This window comes from Nuphar pumila, chromosome 3, assembly GCF_984573655.1.
Source record: "Nuphar pumila chromosome 3, dmNupPumi1.hap1.1, whole genome shotgun sequence".
Classification (NCBI taxonomy): Eukaryota; Viridiplantae; Streptophyta; class Magnoliopsida; order Nymphaeales; family Nymphaeaceae; genus Nuphar; species Nuphar pumila.
The window spans coordinates 47,958,092-47,973,787 of NC_143251.1; the positions used below are offsets into that span (position 1 = coordinate 47,958,092).

Genomic DNA, 15,696 nt, shown 5'->3' on the forward strand with positions numbered 1-15,696 from the left:
CTCCAGAAACGAACAAACCAACGATCGCTCACAGACACGAATGAGGAACAGAATCAATCCTTCACCTTAATCCTCCCGTCTCCGGAAGAAATGGCGAGGAATTCGGCAGAAGTGCTGAACGACGTCAGTAGATCCTTCATCTTGAAAGAACTCATCGCCCTGCACAAAGATTAATCCCGTAACTACTTAAACACGCACAAACAGCCCAGAACCGCCATAGACAAGAAAAAAACAGAAACTCAGCAATGAACTACGGAAAAGGAATCTCAGAGCTAGAGACAGATGAGCGCCGCCTAGGGTTTTCTGAAAGAGCAGGAGAAGACATCGATCGTCGCTTACATTTTGAGACGCGGCGGATCGCGCCGGAGTCTCTATTCTCCGGCCAGAAGCGATCCTCGCGTTCTGCACTCCTTCTCTCGCGCTCTCTCTCTCTCTCTCTATCTCCCTGTCTCCCCTTCGTGAGTGCCGACGGTCTGTAAAACCCTAGATTCGCAGAAACCCTAATCTCTCTCTCTGACGCTTTCCGGTTCTCCGACGGACCGCCGTTCTCGCTCTTCGCCCACTCCCTTTCAAATGCGAAGCCTTAGTGCTTTTTACGCGCGTCCCGGCGGCGCCATCCCCGTAAGTGATTTCAAGACAAGGGAATGGAAATTAGAATTCCGGGTCCGCGGCTATCATCGTGCCGAATATCCGATCCGTAAGGCTCGCCCTCCAGCCTGCTCGATGTAAACGGATTCGGGTTTACGTGATGTTGGGTCTGACGAAATGAGAGACCAAATCCCACCCAACAAGTTTTCTGTTTTTTTTTTAAGGAAACAAACAAACAAGTCTAAAGAATGCTTCGTTTGGAGGTAATACTTTAGGTGTCAATGGGTTAGATTTGACTCCAACACGACCCATACTAAACTCTATAGGGTCAGGGTTTGATGATAAATAAGAAGGTTCTATTGGAATCCAGATTGAACCCTCATCAAGTCTGACTAGTAGAGGCGGAGCCACGTTAGGGTTAAATTTTTTCCAATGGTTCAAGGTGGGAAGTGCCCACCCTAACCCTTTAAAACGTGAGGTGAGGGTGGCAGTGCCCACTTGACCCTGTGAAAGGTTGGGTCAGGGTGGGCACCACCCGGACCCGACCCTTTTAAGCATGGGCCATCCCGACTCTCTCTCTCTAAGATGTTGAATCTTAGTCATTTGTTTATGATGTGTTTTTTTTTCTCAAATAGAGTTGTTCTCAAGATCATTGAGAAAGAATTTTTTGTGCCTTCCATGAATATAATTCATGTTTTTTTTTTGTTTAATCGGATTTTGGGTTGTGGGTGTTGTTAATTACTGCTTGTATATTGTTGTGTTAGGTGTTTATGGGGGTGATGATAGGGTTGGGTCTATGCTTACTGTTGGAGGGAAGTCTGTTCTTTATTAACTGATACTAAAGAGAACAGTTTGGGGTTTTCCTTTTATTTTTTTGTTCTTTTTTTTTGTGTGGTTAATTGATTTTCACCACTTAGCCTGCTATTTGATCATGATTGTAGTTAGTTTCTTAATTGTTGGAGAGAAGAGAATGTCATTCTCACTTAAGATGGGATAGCTATATGCCATGGTTAAGTTTAATGGAGACTCAGCTTGTTGAGTGTCAAGCTGCCTTATGTTGAATGTAGGGATGGCAGTGGGGCGGGGCGGGGCGGGGCGGGGCGGGGGACAAGGTCTCCACCCCCGCCCCGCCTCAAGATTTTATCCTCCACCCCCGCCCCGCCTCCCAGGCAGGGATGGATTTTATCCTCCACCCCCGCCTTCATCCCTGTTTCATGTCCTCCATCCCCGGAAACGGGGATGAGGCGGGGCGGGGAAAAGTGCACGTCCATCCCCGCCTCCACCCCCGGACGGGGATGGATTTTAACCTTCGTCCCCTCCTCCATCCCCGTTTCATACCGCTCATCCCCGGTCCAAACGGGGCGAGACGGCCCCCGCTTTCCCCCGGTCCACTGCCATCCCTATTTGAATGCCTTTTTGGAGCATTAAGCCGCATAAAGCATAAAGAGTAAGACAGCATATGGAAACTTTGCGAGAAGGACCTTTGAACTCAGTTAGAAATCTCAACTAAGTTGACAATTTACTAATCTCAGCACTAGATGACAAATAGCCAAGTATTGTGGTCTATTAGTGCAATAAACTACATGCGATTATTATATATTGAAAGCCCATTAATAGAATCACTAATAGACTACATAAATATAAAAAATTATATATATATATATATATATATATATATATATATATATATATATATATAAAGTCCAAAAGTTGGACATAAATGACCCTGGGTGCATTGACAGCACCCAAGGTCAGGTTGACCCCATCGGGTGCAGGTGCGGCACCTAGTTGAAGAGCCCTGTGAAGAATGGATTTTAGGATGTGTCTCTTGTGAAAAAAAACTTTCTTGTTTCTACTGCATATGAGCAAGGAATATTTCCACTAGCAGTGTGAGTTTTGCCTCCTTTTTCATTATTGACCAACTGATAGAGAGAAATAATAGAGATAGATTTTTTTTTTGAAAGTTTATAATTTAAGAAGTATTCTTATGTGATCATTCACTTTATTTATGTAAATTGGTATCCATGCAATAGGTAAAATTTAAGGTGCATATGGATATCATAGTGCAGACAATGTATGATGTAACAACATACTCAACTTTCTTCCACCTGTTCTTTTTATTGTATGTTTGTTTCTACCCTAGTTTAGATTCTTGGCTTCGCCCAGAATAACTAGTATATTAAGTCAGGCATGGGTTGTAAATTTTTATACTAGACCCACATTCGACCTGAGTTTCCATTAACATCCATGATTTTTTCAATATAAAAAAAAGTAAAAAATTTATTATTTTACCAAGTATGGAATAGGTCAGGTTCATGTAATCACCCAAGTATGTTGTTTCTTGAGTTAGAATTCATTGGACTTGGGTCCGGACGCAGTAGCAGCACCTCAAAGATTCGCCTGGGTTAGAACCAGATCCAATCCGTTGACATCCCTACCCTCGTTAGGCACTCCTTAGTCTTTATTGAATTTTTTTAATACTTTTAACTTTTTATTTTTAATTTTTATGTATATCTAACATTCTAAATGTGATCTACATAAGAAAATAATAACGTTTGGATCAGGTTTTTTAATATATATATATATATATATATATGCCAAAGTTTACAAAGGTTAAAAAATCAACGGCCAATAATATATCAAATTGTCAACCTCGAAAAACATATATTTTTACACAACAAATTATGATCCAAATAGGGGTGTCAATGGGGGTTTGACCCGGACCCAACCCATCCCAAACCCTATGGGGTGTGATAAATAAGAAGGGCCTATTAGAATGTAGTTATGTAGGTGGGACCCAAAGGATCCAATTAATATATGGAGCTGGGTATGGTTTGTGAAAATCCATACCAAACCCAGGCCCGACCTAAGTTCTGATTAAGATCCACAAATTTTCAAGGTAAAATGTTAAAAAAATATTATTTTTTGAGTATGTTCTGGGTGGTTGATGTAATCCTTATAGGATCCAGGTATGGTAGCAAATGTTATCCTTTCCATTTGTGCCTCTTGAGTTGAAACTTGGACGCGAACCCGCCCCGATCTTCAGCCCGCTCTAAAACCAGTTGTACAGTTGTCATCACGAGCACACGGGCTTGACTTTTACATTCAACCCTGTACCACCATTTCATCCATCTATAACAGCCATCCTCTTCACTCCCAAAACCCTACCCTCACTGCGATAGCAAAACCCTAAAAATCGCCTGAAAATGCCGGAAATAATGGAGATCGACGAGAAAATATCCCTATTAGACGTCTCTCTCACTTCTCTGCACCTGGAAGAGGAGAACGAAGAGATTGGAGAAAGGGAAAACAAAGAATTTGAAGAAGATTACGACGACGAAGAAGAAGAGGGAGGAGAAGATCTTCCAGTAACCCTTGGTTTTGTGGAGAATCCGAAGGATCCGAAGTTTCTTCTCCGCCATTTCTTCCCTAGCAAGTCCGGAGGCGCCCCTGTAAGTCTTCCCGTTAAGCTGTGTTTGGATTCGAGGAATTGGTGGAATTTAAATCAACTTATACTTGGTCACTTTCAACCACAAAGACAAATTTAGCAGAACTGGATTCCAATTCCACTGAATTTCCTGAATCCAAACACACCCTTACGTATAAGATTGGTTTTTTCCATTCTCTCTTCGTTTTTCTGATCATGGAAGGAAAAGTTTTGGATTTTGTTTCTTCTTGTGATCTATCGTAGGCGTGGTTGGATCCGATCAATCTGCCGTGCGGAGACTCTTGGGTTTGCGGCATCTGCGGGCTGCCGCTTCAGTTTTTAATTCAGGTAGTCGATTCTTAGGATTTCGTATCAAATTTTACTGGTTTTGATTTTGAGATCTATCGATAATTTAACCTTGGTCAGAATTTAAGGGCGTAGATGTGGATTTTGGGCGGTTTGTGCAGGTTTATGCTCCGATTACGGAGAAGGAATCAACTTTCCATCGGACTTTGTTTGTCTTCATGTGCCCTTCCATGGAGTGTCTCAGGAAAGATCAGATTGAGCAACGAAGAGGCGATGCGGGAATGCAATCTCGAAGGTGTTATTGATTTTCTTTTTTTTATTGTGTTAACATGTTTGCTGGTTTTGGTATTAGAATCGCGTGGTCTCTCAATTTTAACGATTGGACGGTTTCGAAGTGTGAAGGTTTTCCGATGCCAGCTGCCTCGGGAGAACCTTTTCTACTCCAGCGAGCCACCAAGATACGATAGTAATGATGCACCGCTTGGAACTGGAGGTACAGGTTATAGTCATTTAATTTGTTCATTGGTATTGAAATTGATTGAATGATAATTATGCATCAGTTGGGATCGAATGCGTCCATTATTTTCACGTTACTTTATCATCTTTATTAGATTTGATTGAATGGCTTTAGCTAGATAGCCAGGGAGCGAGGGAGACATGATTACTTTATTTAGTGCTTCTTTTATGGTGGAACACCAATGTATCAATTGTATCAATCCCAATTATACCAACTTGAAGAATTTGGAACATTGAAGTTCTTTGTAAAATTATGGCTTCAATGTCAAATAGTTTATTAACTATTGTAATGACATGTAGATATTTATTTCCAGTGCCAGACCATAGCTCACTAAATTCTCCTGAAAACGCGAAGTTGATTGCCTGTCTTTGAAGGTAACAATGGCGTAGAAGTTGGGATAGGAGTTCTGTAATCTTTTACATGATATTTGTTGGGTCCTGCATAAAGCATTCATCTCTTGCCTTTATCGTTGTTATTAGTGGACGTGGCCTGCACTTATTATTACATAAAAGGGATGGATGCTTCTTACATATTTGTAATGGTGACATCCTGCCTTTTGGAGGTGCTCAGCGTGCTCAATTGTGAAATGCTTGGTTTTTAATTATTTTTGAAAAGATAGCTAATTGGAGATGGATGGATATATATATATATATATATATATATATATATATATATATATATATATATATATAGGAAAACGCATATCTTCGAACAGGTTTTCCTTCAAACTCATTCGAATGCACGGTGTAATGCTGTGCGTTCCTTTTTTCTTGAAAAAAGATGATTTAGCGGTACTAAATCCCTGTTTTCCTCCCAAAGATTTAGTGGTGGTAAAGACCGCCCGCTAAATCTCCTGAACGCAAAAGAAAATGATGCAGCATTGCCGTTTCATCGCATGCGATCAACAGCGATGCTTCATCCAAACTATCTTCAAACACTTAATGTGTTTGAAGATACGAGTTACTATATATATATTTGCTGGCTTTGGGTTGTCACTTGTCAACAGAGTGTATTTTCTTAATTGATATGCAAACTTTTCTGTCTGTTATGTATAGAAAAATTCCGACTTCTCAGCATTAGAAATTTCTCCCATTTTATGTTTTGCATTTTGAATTTATCGTTTGAAACAAGAGTGCCTTGTTGGTGTTGGAAATCTTGTTTTCAGTGCTTCTCCTTGGTATGTTTGTGATGCTTTTAGGTGGCCTAGGATCATAGGTTACGCAGGGCATGTTTGGAAGTGGGAAAATAGTAAGAAAAGTGGAAGTAAGAAATAAAAAATTATAATTTTTCCATCTGATCCAAACTAGAGATAAATTTTGAAAGAAAAGTTTTTCTAAAAAGTCTGATTTTTTATAGGAAAATTTCTTCAACCTAGAGGGGTGGAGTAATTTTTTTCTATCATTTTTTTTTTGCGTTAAGGCAACTATTCACCCACAACACATCTTATTCCATGGACAGCCACAAGAAGAGCTTCTTCTTCATCTTCCTCCCACCCACCATCATTTTTGGGTCTCTCTCACATTTTTCTCACAATTTTCCATTATGTTTTTCTCATGCTACACAAACAAGCAAAATTCTTCATTTAGAAAAATTATCATATCAAAATTCTCATAGGCAAATTTTTCCTTTCCTATGAGACTTTTTCTTGCTTCCAAACCAATCCGTAGTTTTTAAGCAGAGAAGGTGTCTTGCTAGGTTAGTAGAAGACAATTCATGCATGAGACCCCTATCTATCCTGGGATTGGAACTTTTATCCTTTCCTCCTGGATTCTGATTCTAAATGATAACGTTTTTTCTTGATAAATTTTTTTCAGCTGCACTTTGTTGTTGGTGTGGAACATGGAAAGGGGAAAAGGTTTGTGGTTCTTGCAGAAAAGCACGCTATTGCTCTCAAAAACATCAGGTCATTATGATTCTTTTTCTGTGGTCGTTTTCCCATATGTTCCTTATCCCTGGTGAAGCCTCAATACAAAATCTAGTTCCTCTTTCTCCTGCAGGTTATGCATTGGCGTGCAGGGCACAAAAGTGAATGCAATCAGATAACCATTGCCTCAGAAGCTTTCGCTCATGTTCCTGACATCCTAAAGACCAAAAATGGTCTGCAAAATACTAACAAAGGCAAGTTTGTTGAGTTTGGTTGATTAGATAAGGTCTGAGGAAGTCTCTTGAGACCATGAATTTTTTTTGGGTTCAGCTGCTAGTGCCTCCCTATGGAGAGAGTACGAAATTGCCTGTGATGATGAATGTGCATACAATGAAATAGATGCAGAAAAGGAAAAATATGAATCATCATTAGTTTCTACAGTGAATACAACTGAAGCTCTTAAATCGTTGCTGGACAAGTTTGAGGTATAGCCCCGTGAATGGGATCCTATCCCTTGCCTATACGTTGTTATTACTTCTGATTACATGTTAACCTTTGTATGTAGGGGGGTGAAGAAAGAAAAAGTTGGGCATCTTTTCAAGAGCGCATTGCAAAGGCCCCTGACCAGGTGCTAAGGTTGGCTTTTGCTCTCTCTGTCTCACTGTTGCTACTGTTATTACTGTTATTATTGTAAATGACCAGGGTTTATCAAGACTTTCTAATTCATGATCTGATGAGTTCTATGTAAGGGGGTGTTTGAGTCCTCGGATCTCAAATTTGTGTATTGATTTATGCATGGATTGAGATAATATCTCTTATCCTCGGATCTCATATTAACATCTGAGATCTAAGCAATCAAATACACCAGTCTATTTGTAAGAAATAAATTAAAACAAAAGGGCAACAAAGCAAGACTCTATGTTGACTAGCAAAAAGAAAAATAAAGTCTGCATGAAAAGTGAGATTGGGAATGACCGCCCATGTTTAATGAGGACAACTGAAATATCTGGACAGCTATGTTACCAGGACACGCCACTTTAGGGACACGTCATTTTCCATGTCCTATATTATATTTTCAGTACATTTTTATTATATAATGTATATATTTTCAGTATATAATATATTATTTTGAATTTATTATGTATTTACATGATATTTAATATATATATATATATACACATATATAAATATAGCCGTGTCCCCATACCCACGTTTTTTGGAATTGCCGTGTCATACCCTCCGTACCCGTACCCAGGTGACATAGCTGGACAATGAGCTAACCACAAATCTCATTGTCCTGTAAATCATGTAAATCATTGGTCCACAATATGTCCATACTCCAAGATTTTCTTCGCTGTGCAAGTCTGCTTGCTATGAGCTTGTCCATAATATATTGAACAGTGACACCATGCATTATCCTTGAATATATTCTCTCTCCTCCAAATTATCTGCCTTGAGGGCTGCCACTACCATCTAGCTACATTGGAAGTACTTCTTGCACATCGAAGCCAATCAGCCATGCTAGTCTTCTCAAGTTCTTGTTTAGAAATATCTGAATGTTGTTCATTGTCATGCATGATATATCTGTTAAGCCCTGACAATGGTGGGTGGCTTCTTTCAACCACAACTTGTGATCAAATTCTGTGGTCCTGAGTGGTGATATGGTGCCCAGCAATTAAATGTTAGCAGTGCCTTCCTTATATTCACGGGCTTCATTATTCATGGGCTTAAATTTAGTTTTCCCTCCTTTTACTTAAGTTATGAAACACATGCTTCCAAAGATATTGGATACTATACTGCTACTTTTCTTGGTTCTCACCTAGAGGCCAGTAGGCATGGGTGGACATCTTGTATAACCTGGATGAATCCTGACAGATTCAGCCTTGAATTATGATATATGCAGTCTGGCAAAAAGAGGTTTTCAAGTACTGTTGTGTCCATCCAAATAATGGGGGGTGGGGGGATAGCAGGTTAATTTCACATAGATGCAGAGGTGCAGACGTGTATATGGGTGTGGAGGGTGCAACATGATAATTTCAAAAAACTTGAATGGTGGTGTGTGTGTGTGTGTGTGTATAGGGTAAATATTGGTTACTAATGAAGGAAAGGAACTAATGAGTAGAAATCACTTTTTTCTTCAAAAAATTTCAATTTTTTGTAGATCAAATGTTACAGGTGTGATCTAGATGGTTTGTTTAGTTGGAAACTTGTTTTGAATCACGTGATTATGACAAGTAATTAGGTTTTTATAGGGGGCTAAAAATCAACGGTCCATAATGTGTCAAAATTTCATAACTCAAAATATCACATTTTTACATCAGAAAAGCATGATCCAAGCCTTGATCCCTAGCAAACAAACAATGTTGAACACATCTATGTGGTTAGATTGAGTCGATACAACTTGCACCTATGATTTCTAGCTTGATGCAACTTTTCTCAACAATATTTTTAAAAGATATTTTTAATAAAAAATTATCAGTGTAAACCGTGCATCAAATTATAAATAACCGGTTCACACTAGTGGTGAAGTCTGTGTCGAACATAGGGAAACGGGTCAAAGTCTTGTACTTCACACAAACACTTTCTTTATTACCTTGGGAATAAACAAATTCGCGATTAAACTTATTATAAATGTTCAAGCGAAAATAAAAATTATTACAACCCAGAATAAATAATTGGCCTAATGCCCTAATAATAAAGAAATTAAACAAATAGCAAGTCTTTGTTTGCTCGTGAACTCGCTCCCGTTGTCCTCATTTGTACGGGCGTGCCTTGGTATGTCCACTGCAGCCCACTTGTAGGACCTAAACTCAATCAGCCCACGATACTACTTGCAAAACACAAAACACAAAAAAAAAAAACATGAAGACAAGCTAGTATATCTACCCTAGCTACGGTTAGTCCAAGTGAAACAAATACTTGAAATAAACCTAATTATAATGGATTGCTACAACTAAATTTAAGAAAAGAAATAACTCTCACTAGGACACAACTAGGACACGGACACGATTAGGACACAGTTTTGCTGAAAAACTGATTTTATAAAACACGTGAAACACGTTTTCGGGAAACACGTGAAACTCAATTTTATAGGATCTGCGCCAAACCAGATTTTTATCCTTAAACTCACGTGAATCTTTTGCAAAACCGCTACCCTAAATATAAAAGCTTAATAAAGTTAACAATCGACCCCTAAAACTAATAAAAAAAATCAACACAAATAGGTCTAGCCGACCGTTTGTGACTGATCAGCCCTAGCCGGCAAATTTGGGTTGGGCCGACTGGCTGCCCTAGCTGCCGGTTTTCAAAACCAGATTTTAACAAAAATAAAAATTGATTTTTTAATGCTAAAATAAATGGAAGAATCCCTAATCTATATGCAGCAAGAAGAAAAGCAAAAATAAATCACTAATCTATATGTAGATATGCACCTAAACTAAAGAAAGGGTAGGAAAGAGCGTACCTTTTGGCATCTCCAAGGAGCTTAGGGGAGAAGACAACGGTCTATACCTGTTCACGCACATGGCTGCCTTCCTTCCGAGTTGAACTCCACAAGGTTCACTATTCTCTCGCTTGCGTGTAGCAATCTTTGTCGAGCAACCGATGTGGGAGAAGTGTGCAGGAGAAAAGAGGATGTTGGTTAGGGAGAAAGAAGGGTTCGGTCAGTATCATGGCAGCATAAAAACTGAAAAGAGGCTTCGATGGCACCACGATCGAGGTAGGACCTTGGGTAAGAAGAGGGAAGAGGAAGAAAGAGGGGCCGGTAATTCCAATGAGGTAAAAGACAGGCTCTCACACGCCCTACTAATGCTTAAATATGTTATTCTAGGGTTAGATGAGAGGTTTTGTAAAATTATTAAAGAGGCTTGTTTTTCAAAATTTACAAAAACACCTCAATTTAACAACTATTTTCTAAAACAACGTTAAATTTTTCACTAATTCTAAAAAGTGGTTGATGTCCCACTAGGGATACAACAACAAACAACAACAACTACGCCTTCTTCCCAAAACAATTGGGGTCGGCGATATGAACCAAAAAAGAAAATCATTCTAGGTCTTCCACATGAATCCTTCTCCTCCAATCATTCTATGTCTTCCTAGGCCTACCCCGACCTCTTTTAACTAATATATTTTCCCATTTCTCCATCCTTCTAACTGGAGCATCATTAGGCCTTCGTCGAATATGTCCAAACCACCGTAAACGATTCTCTCTAATCTTATTTTCAATGAGTGCAACGCCTACCTTCTTACGTATCTCCTCGTTCTGAATCTTATCTTTTATTGTATTTTCACACATCCTTCTTACGTATCTCCTCATTCTGAATCTTATCTTTTATTGTATTTTCACACATCCATCTAAGCATACGCATCTCAACTACACTCATTTTTTGAATATGATGTCTCTTGGCAGCCCAACATTCCGTACCATATAATAAAGCAGGCCTAATAGTCGTCCTATAAAACTTTTCCTTCAACCGCAATGGCATTCTACGATCACACAACACTCCAGTTGCACTCTTCCATTTCATCCACCCAACCTTTATCCTATGATTTACATCTCCATCAATTTCTCCATACTTTTGAATGATAGATCCCAAATATTTGAAACAATCATCCACCAGTATTTCTCGCTCACCAAGCTTCACTACACTCCCATCACTACTTCGTTGCTTACTAAACCGACATTCCATATATTTTGTCTTACTCTTACTCAGCTTAAAACCTCTTCCTTATAATGTCTGTCTCCATAATTCTAACTTAGCATTAACCTCAACTCTAGACTCATCAATCAAAACAATATTATCAGCAAACAACATACACCACGACACATTTTCTTGAATTGATCTCGTAAGCTCATCCATCACTATAGCAAATAGGAAAGAGCTTAAAGCAGATCCTTGTTGTAACCCAACCGTTATAGGAAAATTAGTTGTCACCCCTCCACAAGTGCGGACATTGGTTACTACTCCTTCATACATATCTTTAATTATACTAATATACTTGAGAGAAACACCTTTCTTCATCATTGTCCACCAAAGAACGTCCCTAGGTACTCTATCGTATGCCTTCTCCAAATCAATAAAAACCATATGCAAATCTTTGTTTCTCTCTCTATATCTCTCAATAAGTTGTCTAAGATGTATAGCTTCCATAGTTGATCTTCCAGACATAAAACCAAATTGATTCTCCGATATCATGACAACCTTCCTCAACCTAGACTCAATCACCCTCTCCCAAAGTTTCATAGTATGACTCATGAGTTTTATACCACTATAGTTTGTGCAATCTTGTATATCACCCTTATTCTTATATAGAGGCACCAAAGTACTCTTCTTCCACTCATTAGGCATCTTATTTGTTCGCCAAATCTTGTTAAAAAGATTTGTCAACCATTCTAAACATTTCTCTCCCAAGCATTTCCAAGCCTCGATAGGTATACCATCTGGGCCAACTGCCCTTCTTGATTTCATTTTCTTTAAAGCTTCTGCAATTTCTTTCTTTTGAATCTTGCGCATGAAGTCACGATTCATCTCATGAAAAGGAATTGAGAAGTCTCCAAGATCCTGAGCATAACTTCCATTAAATAGCTTATTAAAATAATCTTTCCATCTCTCCTTAATCTTCTCATCTTTGACTAAAACTCTTTGTGTTTCATCTTTGATACATCTAACCATACTCAGATCCCTCGATTTCCTATCTCTCATCTTTGCAAGCCTATAAATATCATTATCGCTCTCTTTGGTATCCAACTTGTCATAAACCGCCTTATATACCTTATCACTCGCGTTTCGAATTACTTTTTTAGCTTCCTTCTTTGCTATCATATACTTCTCCAAATTCTCATTATCACGACTCTTAGATTTCTATAACACTCTCTTTTAACCTTAATAGCTAATTTGACATCCTCGTTCCACCATGGTGTATCCTTACCTAGCGATGCACCGCCTTTAGACTCACCCAATGCTTCCTTAGCCATCTTTCTCATGTCATCCGCTATCTTATTCCACATTGATTCTGAATCCTCTTCAAGACACCAATCAGTTTTCTTAACTACCTGCTCTACAAACATACCTTGTTTAGCTCCTTTCAGTGCCCACCACTTAATTCTAGGATTTATCCTATGTCTATCCCTTTTGCTGCATTGTCTAATTCTAAAATCTAAAATTAAGACTCTATGTTGTGTAGCTACACTTTCTCCCGGTATAACCTTACAATCGATGCAACAACCCCTATCTCTCTTTCTAAGTAGGAAAAATCTATCTGACTCGTATTAACCCCACTTTTAAATGTTATTAGGTGAGACTCCCTCTTCCTAAGCCTCCATGGGTACTCCCTGGGTACTCATAGGACAAACCAAAATCTAAAATCCTTTCTCCTATACCATAGCCTCCATGGGTACTCGCAAATCCATCCCTACTAATGCCTACATGTCCATTAAGGTCACCGCCGATGAAAAGCTTTTCTCCATAAGATATCTCTTGTACTACTCCATCTAAATCTTCTCAAAATTGACGCTTAATGGAATCATCTAAACCTACTTGAGGTGCATAAATACTAATAATATTAATAATATTCGTACCTAATACTAATTTAATAAGTAAAATCCTATCACCCTTCCTACGGACCTCAACTACATTATCTATAAACTCACGACTCATAACAATCCCTACTCCATTTCTATTCCTATTTATTCCTGTATACCAAATCTTATATCCTCAAGGTTCTATCACTTTTGCTTTCTCACCTACCCATTTGGTCTCTTGTAGACATAAAATATCAATCTTTCTCCTACACATAACATTTACTAACTCTACCAACTTACCAGTTAAAGACCCTATGTTCCAAGTGGCTAACCTAATTTTATAGTCTTGGACTAACTTCTTTACCCCCACCCGTCCAACAAAGTGAGAGAACCCTTGCCTATTTGACACCACACCCGGGCGTCGGTGTGACACGTCGCTTCCGGTCGACAACCTAGCAACCCTTGCCCATTTATCACTGCCTCCGGGCCTATAGAGTACAACGTGTCGATTAGTAGGGAGCGCCCCAACGAAATTCTCATATTGATTCATATTCATAAGGTATGACTAAGTTTTTATGTTGGCTGTCACTGGCCTGCCGCAACCCTCCTCCTTTATCCGGGCTTGGGACCGACAGTGTATAACTAAACAGTTATACACAGGTGGAGTTGTCCCACTAGGGATATTTAAGTATTTTAGGCCTTCTAAAGAATTGATCGAATTATGGATTTGGATTGGTACTTACCTCGAGATTTGATCCGAATACCTTCAAACTGCTCCAAATTGCTCGTTTTAGCTCCGGTTCTCGCAAAATTCGAACGAAGGCTTCCCTACCAAAAAATACACATAAAACAACTAAACATGGGCATTTAGACATTAAATATGCACAAGATTATGCATAAGAATATATAAAAATATGCGTAAAATATGTATGATCATAGCTCATTAGTTCCTTAACTTCATTAGTAGCCAATATTTTTTCATATATATATAACTGGACTTGTCTAGGGTTAACTGAATCCACTTTTGGATAGAAATGAACATGACTGTAGTTGACTTCACCTGACACAAAGAAAGCCATGTCCAAGTTAGAAGAGTCCATGTTACATGCTTTTTGAGTGTTCTTGTATCATCATTTCCATCACATCACATTCATACATGCATGCTTTGCTGTGTAATTTTTACAACATTTTCAGGATGGTGCTTAGTTATGTCAATCCATAAATCCATTAATTTCCGCACTGGATTCTGGATAGCTTGTCAACCACATTTCAGTGTACCATTTTCATCTTCCTTGCCATAACGTCACAGGCATGCCTTCGTTCCTGCTTACAAAGTGCTATTCATATGCAAATGAATAAAAAATTAGAGCCCTGAATATGTTCTGCTTTCATGAATTGAATTCTCATAAGTGATTGACATAATCTATGTCATCCTTCAAACTTGTCTGGATTTTCTATTATGATGTGATCGTGTGATTCATAATCACCATCTATGGCATTAACCATGGCTACTTATTTATGTCAGGTACTGTAGGGACATTAGAGCTGCACCTCTTTGGCCCGGGTTTAGCGGACGTCCATCTGAAGCTGATATTCCCAATTGCAGCTTCTGTCATGGACCTCGATGTTTCGAGTTCCAGGTGAGGCACATGTTTTGGTTTTTCCAATGAATATGTTTTGTAAACCTGCAATTCTGCTTAGAAATACTTAAACATGAACTATGTTTTCACATGCATGCTTCATGATGGACCCTATTTACACAATTGCATGCATTAGTCTTCAACCTTGCATTGTTGCCCAACAGCCAACTAATCCTGAAAACTGCAATCTTATCTTAGGTTTCTTTTCTTTCCACAGGTTCTGCCGCAGCTGCTTTACTATTTCCACATAAACAATGAGGCAGATTCTCTTGATTGGGCGACAATAGCCCTATACGCCTGTGCTGCTTCCTGTGAAGCAAACACCAGCTACAGTGAGGAGTTCGCTTGGGTTCAGCTTTGTTCTTCATCAATCTAGGTTCATCAATGTCCTTTACAATGTCTGGGTGAGTTGGGGGATCATCAGTTTTGATAGAAAATAATATTAGGAAAATCAAAGTGGCTCAGAGAATATCACATTGATATGGAGTATTGGTTGACCATGGTATTCATGTTCTCTTTTTAGCTATGGTTGGCCGTTCGTCGTATTTGTGCAATTTGTAAGATCTATAAAGTTGAAATTAGTCCATATTAGTTCAATTGATTCAGGTAAGCCTGCCACTTAGGAAATATTGTGACTTTGTGAGTCTATCCCTGACCGCCTAGGAGTAGACCCAGCTTCAACCTTGCGGCAAGGGGCACCATATCGCTAGATCTTGAGAAATATTTGTGACTTGTGCCATCTGTGGGATTCGAGCCCAAGATCCGATAGTGCAATCCTACCTGGGCCAGCTATCCTATTTGAACATTATAAAGATGATGCCTATTTATCTA

General features: G+C 39.0%; 2 protein-coding genes across 3 annotated transcripts in view; one reads left to right on the forward strand and one right to left on the reverse strand.

Annotated features, from left to right (window-relative positions):
• LOC149842833 (uncharacterized) overlaps window positions 1–546 on the reverse strand; it is a 47,026-nt gene extending 46,480 nt beyond the window's left edge. For both annotated transcript variants that reach the window (XR_016431092.1, XM_090001603.1), the window contains exons 1-2: window positions 340–546; window positions 66–159 (exon numbers count right to left, since the gene is read on the reverse strand). Coding sequence is in view for 1 of the 2 variants with exons in the window: in XM_090001603.1 (XP_089857729.1) it covers window positions 66–159; window positions 340–341 (96 nt within the window). In the remaining variant the exon portion in view is untranslated. The remainder of the gene's footprint in view (window positions 1–65; window positions 160–339) is intronic.
• A 3,258-nt stretch (window positions 547–3,804) lies between these two features.
• LOC149842834 (zinc finger (MYND type) family protein / programmed cell death 2 C-terminal domain-containing protein) lies at window positions 3,805–15,490 on the forward strand. The gene is made up of 10 exons (XM_090001602.1): window positions 3,805–4,040; window positions 4,280–4,363; window positions 4,483–4,616; window positions 4,717–4,814; window positions 6,653–6,741; window positions 6,836–6,956; window positions 7,033–7,187; window positions 7,268–7,338; window positions 14,751–14,865; window positions 15,083–15,490. Exons 1-10 carry the CDS (start codon window positions 3,807–3,809, stop codon window positions 15,239–15,241), a joined length of 1,260 nt encoding a protein of 419 aa, XP_089857728.1. The 5' UTR covers window positions 3,805–3,806; the 3' UTR covers window positions 15,242–15,490.
• The last annotated feature ends 206 nt before the right edge of the window (window positions 15,491–15,696 follow it).

What these genes read in the sequence shown, in the direction of transcription:
- LOC149842834 (XM_090001602.1), top strand. Translation starts at nt 3,807, where the DNA reads ATGGAGATCGACGAGAAAATATCCCTATTAGACGTCTCTCTCACTTCT. An exon ending in TCTGCAAAATACTAACAAAG is followed by an intron (nt 6,957 to 7,032) that starts GCAAGTTTGTTG and finishes TTTTGGGTTCAG; the next exon opens with CTGCTAGTGCCTCCCTATGG. An exon ending in CGTTGCTGGACAAGTTTGAG is followed by an intron (nt 7,188 to 7,267) that starts GTATAGCCCCGT and finishes CTTTGTATGTAG; the next exon opens with GGGGGTGAAGAAAGAAAAAG.